General features: G+C 52.8%; 1 protein-coding gene across 1 annotated transcript in view; it reads left to right on the top strand.

Moving 5' to 3' along the window:
- The first annotated feature begins 501 nt into the window (after positions 1-501).
- Positions 502-9,066, top strand: part of GBA2 (glucosidase, beta (bile acid) 2) — a 15,635-nt gene continuing 7,070 nt past the window's right edge. Inside the window, exons 1-7 of the mRNA XM_009872157.1 lie at positions 502-620; positions 2,761-2,903; positions 5,074-5,189; positions 5,303-5,521; positions 6,782-7,021; positions 7,396-7,498; positions 8,790-8,943. Of these exons, the coding sequence (XP_009870459.1) occupies positions 502-620; positions 2,761-2,903; positions 5,074-5,189; positions 5,303-5,521; positions 6,782-7,021; positions 7,396-7,498; positions 8,790-8,943 (1,094 nt within the window). The remainder of the gene's footprint in view (positions 621-2,760; positions 2,904-5,073; positions 5,190-5,302; positions 5,522-6,781; positions 7,022-7,395; positions 7,499-8,789; positions 8,944-9,066) is intronic.

The raw sequence follows: 9,066 nt of genomic DNA, 5'->3' as shown, positions 1-9,066 counted from the left end.
GGCAGATAGAGGACTGCTTCGGGGTGCACAGCGTGCCGGTCTGATCTGAGACATCTGAGTGCGAGCCTGGGCATCGGGGAAGGGAGAGCATGAGTCGAGCGCAGGAGATAAAAGGCTGCTGGAAAAGCTGCCATGGCAGGTTGAGGATGAGCTGAGTGCGTGGGAAAGCATGAAGTTTTGTGGGGTAAGCGGGGAGACCTCTGTGCTGGTCTGGGGAGGCTGCTTCTGGCCTCTTCTCCGTGAGGTCTGAGAGCAGAAGTGGCTTGTGTCAGTCCTAGAAAAAGGTTTTAAAGCTCAAAAGCAAGAAGCTAGAAGTCAAACTGCTGCCTTTTCCCCTGTTTCAGGAGGTAATTTGGTTGTCATCTTAACGTACTAGCGGAGGACAGAGCAAGGAGACTCCAGCCTAGAGAGCAGAGGAGGGGAAGAGGCCAGGGTGGCAAGAAGTACCTGTGTGAGTCTGAATTAAAGCCCGAGGGAAGCTCCAGGTGTTGGCAGGCACCCATGCGTCTGCCCGGTAGAGGCAGCCAGGTGATGGAAATCGCGGTGCTGGTGCTGGAAGAGGATCCTGAAGTTCAGTCCTGTGGCATGGCAGCTGGATCTGAACCTCTGGAGCCTTGCAGGTTGGCATGCCCTCTCCCAAATGACCTCTGATGAGCCTCACATTTCTCTTGAGACCCATGTCAGGGATGCTCTCAAAGTTTGTTGTGGTTTCTTATGTCAAGTGCAAAGTCACCTGATGCAGACACTCGTCTGGCAGCACCTTGAGGCTGCTGCATGTCTTCAGCTGAGGAAGTCGAGGACCTGCAGAGCAGCCACCTCATCCTGGATTGAGATGGTGTTGTGTTGAGTTAAACCTCTGGCTGATGGGTGTCCTCTCCTGCAGCACCAGCCCCTGCTGCTGGTGGCGTGGCCAGGGATGATGACAGTCCTGGGGTGAGATTTTTGTTAGCTGGGGCCTGTTGGGGTAACACCTTCGTGGGGACACTTACAGCTTCAAATTCAGAAATAACATTTTGGGCTATGGATAGGGCTGACAGGGCAGGAGGAGAGGTGTGGAAACGTTTCCTCAGAGGTGGCTGGTGTGCCCTGGGAAGAGGGTCACGGCATGGATCCGGAACAGCTGGGTGGTGTCTGGACAGGTTTTAATTCTGCTGCCAATTTAAAGGGAAAGAAATGCCCTCCAGCCCTGGCAGGGCTCTTGGTTCTACAGAATGCGAAGACTTTCTCCTGGTTATTTTGGAGGTCTGGCAGAGCTGTTAATAACCAGCAATTGGGCATCAACCACCTTCTCCTCATGGCTCGTGAGAGGAAGCTGGCAGGGGAAGAGCTTGCTATTGAGATGGCAGAACAGCTTGGGCAGTGCCTGACTGTAAATCTCAAACCTCTCACGCTGTGTGCTCCTGGAAAAACAGCTTTTTGAAATCCCTCTGTTCCAAGGAGCTGGGATGCCCTACTGTGCTGTGCTGCAGCCACTTTGCCTGGGTGCCTTATTTCCCATCACCAGAAACCTGCTGGGGAAGCAGCTGGATTTGTTCCCTGACGCTGGGGGAAAAAAGAAAAAAAAATTTCCTTGAGAGAGAGCATGCTGCCAAAACCTCACCTCAGCAGCATAAATCCAGGGCTGTCTCAGCTGGGAGAAGAGCAGTCGCAGCAGATGTAGCTCAAAGATAGAGACAGGGCCTGATTCAGGGCGGTTGTGCAGGACAGGCTGGTTCTCATGGTGCTTTGGACTTCTGCAGGCAAAACGTCCTTAAAAAGTCAAACACGAAGGTGATTATGTGGGAATGGAAAGCGGGATCTGCAGTCAGGTCCTGTGAGACTGCAGCCTAAAAACTGTCACCCTGAGAAGGATTTGGAGATAAGTTGGTGAATAAAGACGAACGTCCAGTGGCCACGTGGCCAAAGGGGCAAGTGTGAGTTGTTTTTGTCGTGGAGGAGCAGGGGTTGTCATGGAAGAGCCTCTCCCCCTTGCTCCTGCGGGTGCGCGTGTTGGGGGATTAGCGCTCATCGCAAGGGCCCTGCAGACCTCAAGCTGTTGGAGTGGGACAGGCTGTGTGCTCCCAGCTAGGGTGGTTTTCACCTCTGGCAGTACAGCACGGGTGCTTACAGGTACCTTGGGGGTGTTTCCCACCTCGGAGGCTCCCTTGCCGTGCCCTGCTGACCACCTGGCACCTGGATCCTGGGAGCTCCTGGTCGGGTCTTGCCATGTCGTTTTGTTGGAGGAAGTTCAGCAGCTTCTTCTAGTCTGGTAGCTGATTTCCGTATGCTAATTGTCTCCGTATGGAAGATTTAACTCGAGGCGGTTCATTAGAAAAAGCTGGTCTTTTACAAGCGCCAACTTGGAGCCCAGCCCTGCTCCTTTCGCCCAGAGTGGTGCCGGCACACCCAGGTGCAGGTGTGCCCCTGTTTGGGTGTCTCTGGATTCCCAGGCCTTTGGGTGAGAAATTATCTGATGGGCAGTGCCGAGCTGCGGAGCCGGCATGCGAGAGGAGATGAGTCCCTGGGATCCTGCTGGCGAGCATCACCTCCTCCAGGGCGAGGCTCCCCTGTGCCATCTGCCCCCAGGCATGTGGCACTGGGATGTGACAGGGCTGTTTGTGACAGTGGAGAATGTCCCTGAAGCAGCATTTGGCTACTTTGGGCTTGGACCTGCATTTTCAGACCTTCCTTAGCAGGCCATGCACTAGCAGGGCATCCTCTAGACGTGGAGATGGTGGTGATCCTTGTGTGCATTCCCATTCTTACTGAGTGACACTGAAGGGACAGCGATGCCTGCTTCTGTCTTCTTTCATACCTCTCTTTCTCTTGCAGGTATTTCAAGTGGTGGTACAAGAAGACACGCATAGAAAAGAAATCTGCCTTCATTGACCTCTTGTGTGCCGTTCCTCTGCAGCAGATCTATGGTCAGCCTCCAGTTTGGGTGTGGGGATGGTGCAATGCCCAATGTGCTGAGTGGGCAGGGATTCATGCGAGTCTGTGAAGGTGCAAGAGGCAGAGGAGTGTGCCAAGGAGCTTCCAGGTTGTGAGCATTGCTGAGGGGCCCCCAGAACTGCATGGGGGATTATACACTGGTTTGGACTGGAAGGGACTTTAGAGACCATCTAGTTCCAAACCCACTGCCATGGGCAGGGACACCTCCCACTAGACCAGGTTGCTCAAAGCCCCATCTAACCTGGTCTTGAACACTTCCAAGGAGGGGGCTCCCGCAGCTTCTCTGGGCAGGCTATGCCAGTGTCTCACTGTCCTCATAGTGAAGAATTTCTTCGTAATGTTTAAATCTACCCTATTTCATTTAGAAAATGTTACTCCTCACCATATCACTACATTCCCTGATAAAGAATCCCTCCCCAGCTTTCCTGTAGCCCCTTCAAATACTGGAAGGCTGCTATGAGGTCTCCCTGGAGCCTTCTCTTCTCCAGGCTGAACAGCTTCAACAGCCTGTAGTCACAGGGAACGTGCTCCAGCCTTCTGATCATCTTTATGGTCTCCTCTGCTCAAGCAGGTCCGTGGGTTTTTGTTATGTTGCTGCTGAGTACAGCATTGCAGGTGAAGTCTCACACAAGCAGAGTAGAGAGAGAATCACCTCCCTCCACCTGCTGGCCACACTCCTGAGGCAGCCCAGGATGCAACTACTCTGCAGGGCTGCTCTCAATCCACTCATCGCCCAGCCTGTATCTGTGCTTGGGATTGCCCTGACCTAGGACTTAGCGCTTGGCTTTGTTGAACTTCCTGATGGTGGCGTGGGCCCACCCCTCCAGCCTATCCAGGTCCCTCTGGGTGCCATCCCTGCCCTCCAGTGTGTCAACCACACCACAGCTTGGTGTCGTTGGCCAACTTGCTGAGGGTGCACTCGATCCTACTGTCAGTGGTGCCAACAAAGATGTTGCACCAGTCTGGATACTGGCCCCTGAGGAACACCACTTGTCCCTGGTCTCCACTCTGACGCTGAACCGCTCACCACAACTCTGAGTGCAACCATCTGGCCAATTCCTTATCCACTGAGAGATCCATCCATCAAATCTTTGTCTCTCCAATTTAGAGACAAGGATGTTGTTTGAAGGCTGTTAAATGCTTTGCACCTTGAGCCAGAGGATGTTGTAGAAGAGTCCAGAAAGACCCTTCGGCTCAGTTTTGAGGTTCAGACTGGACCCCCTTGCTTTCCGAACTTCTTCACAGAGAAGAATCTAGGTGTGGCTGGATCCAGTGGTAGAATAATAGAGTGGTGCTAGGCTGGAAGGAACCTTTAAAGGTCATGCAGTCCAACCCCTGGCAGTGAGCAGGAACATCCTTAACTACATCAGGTTGCTCAGAGCTCCATCAAGCCTGACCTTCAGGATCTCCAGGGTTGGAGCCTCCACCACCTCTCTGGGCAACCTGTTCCAGTGTTTCACCACCCTCTTTGTCTCATCAGTCTTAGCCCCTGACTGTAATGAGGAGTTTGGACTTGAGATTCTGCCACAGAGTTGGTTTATTTCAGCGCAAGCTGGGACCCTCCAGGAGGGTCCCTGAAAAGGCAATCTCTTGGCAGTTGCACTCTTATAATCTAAGTTTGCCTCCCTTCACATGGTGGTTTGATCCAATAATAATATTTGTGTCTGGGGCCTTCTTGTTCCTCACTGGATTCTTTTCCTGTCTCTAAGCTGGTTATACCTTTTCTTATCTTGAGAATGCAGATTCTGTTGAGGATGAGGCTACTCTGTTTTTCACAGGATACAGCTTTTGCTGGCGACTGTGGCTATTTTATTTTTCACAGAATGCAACAGTCTTGACTCCTTCTTTCATGTAATTAAATACAGGTTTGACATAAGTTCAACACTTATGGCCTAAAGATTTAGCATGAGTAGCCAGATTAGCTAGAAAACTTATGTTAAATGAACAGTATACCAAATAGAGTGATTCTGTAAAGTTTGCTTATTTGGGTTAAACAACCAGTATTCCTTAACACACGTTAAGCAAAGTCACTCATGGTAAGCAAAGAAAGCCAATTTTCAATCCATCCTAATTTCAAGACAAGTAAACAATTTTAATCTCCAACAGAGGAATGAGGGTTCTGATTTCTGATGTCTTTGCCAGGGTGCCCGCTGGGTGGGATCGGGGGAGGCACCATCACCCGTGGCTGGCGGGGAGAGTTCTGCCGCTGGCAGCTGAACCCTGGCATTTATCACTACGAAACGGTCATCGCCGACCAGGTAGGCATGTCGGGCTCTGCGAGGGGTGCAAGCGGTGCTGGGACAGCCTGAGTGGCTGAGGCATGTACTTTTGGGCTCCTCTCATCCCCTCTGCGTGCTCCTCTCCTCCCCAGTTCACGGTGTGCCTGCGTTGCAAGGGGCAGACGGTTTACCAGCAGGTCTTGTCCGTGGAGAGACCCAGCACTCTGCAGGGCTGGAACTGGGGCTACTGTGGCCACTACGCTTTCTACCATGCCCTGTACCCCCGTGCCTGGATGGTCTATGAGCTACCGGGGCAAAACGTGGTCCTCACTTGCCGCCAGGTCTCTCCTGTCATCCCTCATGACTATAAGGTAAGGAGGTGATGGGTCCGGGGTGGTTGCAGCCTGGGCCATGGGAGGGGGATCACAGTGGCAGCGCAGCTCCTCTGGAGTGGGTCGGCAGGGATGTGGTTGTGCTGCCTGTGTGGGAGAGGGAAAGGACTGGCACAGCAGAGACGGGGCTGTACGGTGTGGCGCTGCATGTGTCCTATTTTGATGGCAGAGGCTTGGAGCTGATGAGTTTTTACCCCAAGTGTTGCCGATGTGTCCAGGGATGCTGCAGCAGAGGATCCTGTTCCTTGTCCCTCCTGCCCAGCTCAGCATTGCCTGAAGACAGCCAGGCTGGCTACCTTGTTAATGTTCTTCCCCAGCCTGGTCTTTTCTGTTCTAAGAGCCTCTCCTTGGTGCCAGCTGCCAGGTGTGTAGCAGCAGGACCATGGAAGGCTTTGCCCCTACTCTGGCTGTTGGTGCTGGAAGGTTCATCGCTTTTTCCTTGTGTTTAGCTCTGGCAGCCACTCCTTTCCCCTCTGACCTGTGCTTTGACTCTTTGTATTGCTTGTTCCCTGCCTTTGGTTTTTGTCCCATGACCATCCCAGCTCCTGTCCACCTGGAATGACAAGTCCAGAATTGTGGCCTTCCTGCCCAGAGGATCTGGTGGTAGTGTTTTGGGAAACCCTCAGCCTGCATTTATGTATTGATGTGTCAGCTGCACGTTTCCAAGAGTGTTTCAGTTGCCTTTTGCCTGCCATCTCCAAGGGAAGAGCTGCTTATTATCTGGGCTTTCCCAGCTGGGTTTTCCCAACATTTTCAGCATGTCCCAGGCAGGAGGAACCCCCGCAGCAATGCGGAAGCTCAGGATGGCAGCAAAGGATGCCGTGCCGCTCCTGCATGCAGTTCCTGCTCACTCCCAGCCCCAGGCGAGGGCGGCAGGCTGCGCTGCCAGCATGCCTGACCTTCCTCTTACCCCGGTGAAGCACGTGAGCCTGTATCAACCTGTTGAGCAGATGGGTGGTGAGACATCCGTCTGAGGCTTAAATGCTGCTTTCCGTCTGTGTAATGCCTGATGTGGTGTTTGCTAGCCCAGAGCTTGTGATGTGAATTTCGTATTGCCTATCTCCCCCAAATTCCTCTGCTCCTGCTGCTGCTCCCCGGCTTGGCAACGGACTCCGAGTTGTTCCTGGTGCTCTTGGTCCCACTGCATCCCCTGTGGTCTCCCCATCAGTGGGAGAAGTGATGCTCTGAAGCTAACCATGGAGCACTAGTCCAGTACGCACCGTTGTCTGTCTCTGCCAGGACTCCAGCTTGCCAGTCGGAGTGTTCATCTGGGAAGTGGAGAATGGGAAGGAAGAGGATGTGGAAGTCTCCATCATGTTCAGCATGCAGAATGGCACAGGAACAAAGGAGGACAGGAGAGGAGGGCACTGGAATGAGCCCTTTGTCGTTGAGAAGGAGGGTGAGCGGGTTGCTGGAGTCCTGCTGCACCACTGCACGCCGGTGAACCCCTTCACCCTCGCCATCTCTGCCCGGGAGAAGGTAAAGGGCTGGCACCAGTGGAGTAGCTTCTGCTCGTGGAGGTTGTACAGCCCTGCTGAATGTGGATGGACCTGCTTCCAGGCAGCTGGTGAAGGATGGGTGTGATGCCGCATTGTGGTCAGCACCAGTCCTCTGTGCTTGTCTGACCGCTGGAGCAGAAGTGGGGACATGACTTCTCTGAAGGCAGTCTCTCCTTGGAGTGGGTGCCAGCAGAGAAGCTGTGGGTGAAGCTTGCAGGACAGCCCGTGAGGAGGTTTGGAGTTGGTATTGCTGGGCAGCGTGCGGGGTGTGAGCGTGGAGTCCCAGAGGTTTTGGTGGCAAGGGCCATGCATCTTCTCCTCAGAAGTCCCTGATGATGCTTTTCCTCTCTCCAGGCTGGCACGGGAGTGACCCACCTCACGGAATTCAATCCCGCGGGATCGGGTAGAGAGGTGTGGCAGGACCTTCTGCAGGACGGCAGGCTGGATTCACCTGCCAGTGAGTCCCTCTGTCCTCTGTGGGACAGGTGGAGGGGGAACGGGTGGTGGTCAAGCTGGTCGCAGGGGCACCCAGGCAAGGATGGATTTCCCTTATTCTGGCCACCTCTGTGCCAGCACAAAAAGTTCTTGGTGATGTTATGTCTCGCTCTCAGCTTTAGGCTGCGTTGAGATTTTCCATTGCTTGTCATACTCTCCTGTTGCTCTTCCAAAAGCTGTTTGTGTCGTTTTGGGGGCTGTTCTCAGCTGTATTAGTTGCATGTGCCAGTATCATCTTAGTTTGTCTAAGATTGCACTCTCAGTTGGCATTTTTGCTAAGTAGCCAGGGTGATACCCAGCCACTGCCCCTGAGTTCGTATTGCCAAATTCCCATCAGATTAGTTCTATCAGGCTTTTAGCGGTCTTTGAGATTTGGTGCTGCCATCACTTCTTGTCCTCTTGTTACTGTGTAAGTTTCCTTATAATCTCTGGTGTTCCCTTGATAGTCCTGTATCACCCTTAGTTGTCTGCTGGTTCCCCTGGCAGAAGCCTTGAGGCAGAGTGGTGTCTCCCAGGCTTTGCTGCTAGCCACTTGTTGTGGTAAAAGGTGACTAATGTCTCTGCCAGCTCTTGAACAAGGTGATGCTGACAAACCAGTGATGCTGACATTGGACTTTTGCAAGATTTCTTGAAGCTTAAATTGTGTAAATAAAATGTTTACATAAGTATTTCCGGAAAACTAAGTTTCCTGCCTAGATGAACGCAGGGCTTTCCAGGCTTTTGGAATGTGGTTTTCCTTCATGCATGAGAGTCATTATCATAGACAGGATCTGTGCTTCTGTTAAAAATGTTGTTTTGATGCGTTTACCCGATACACATGTCAGAACCAGCATATATTTTTCCAGCTGCCTCAGGGCTTTTTGTAAATATGGGCACAGTTCAAGCACCCTGCCAAAAGCTGGAAACAGTGACTGTCACTAGAAAGTCACAGGGTTCCTGCGTGCCATGCAGTTACAAAGTCATGGGATGCTCTGCCCTTTCCGCTTGTGCCTGGTGGCTTTTCCTGCCTGATTTGTTCCTCTGCTTTAATGACTTCCTCCACCTATGGCAGATATTTTTTTCATGCCTGCAAAAAGCAGTTACTCAATAAGAGGTAGTGTAATTCCTGGAAACCATGAGGATGTGCCCTCCAGGTCACAAGGTGGCTGGGGCATGCCTGAACAATCTCATACCCCTTGGGTGCGTGGGATCATCAAGCCCCTCCCCATAGGGCTTCCTTGGTCACTTGTGAATATTTTTGTTTGCCCCGGCAGGTAAAAGCAGCCCAACAGAGAAGGGGGAGGTGACAGCAGCAGCAGTGTGTGCCAGCTGTAGGGTGCCTGCCCGGGGGCACAAGACGTTGGAGCTGGCCTTGGCTTGGGGCATGCCCTGTGTTCACTTTGGCTCCAGGGAGAAGCTACACTTCAGGTGGGTGGATTGTCTCCAGTGAGGCTTGACTTGTGTCCCCAAAACCCCCTTCTCCCTCCCTACCACCTGAGAAGCCTTGGGCCACCTGCTCCCTGTGGCCGTGGCCCTGCCAGGTCACAGTGG

The sequence above is a fragment of the Apaloderma vittatum genome, unplaced genomic scaffold (genome assembly GCF_000703405.1).
Source record: "Apaloderma vittatum isolate BGI_N311 unplaced genomic scaffold, ASM70340v1 scaffold15736, whole genome shotgun sequence".
Lineage (NCBI taxonomy): Eukaryota > Metazoa > Chordata > Aves > Trogoniformes > Trogonidae > Apaloderma > Apaloderma vittatum.
Note: the sequence above shows the minus strand (reverse complement) of the source record. Positions and strands in the feature narration are given on the sequence as shown.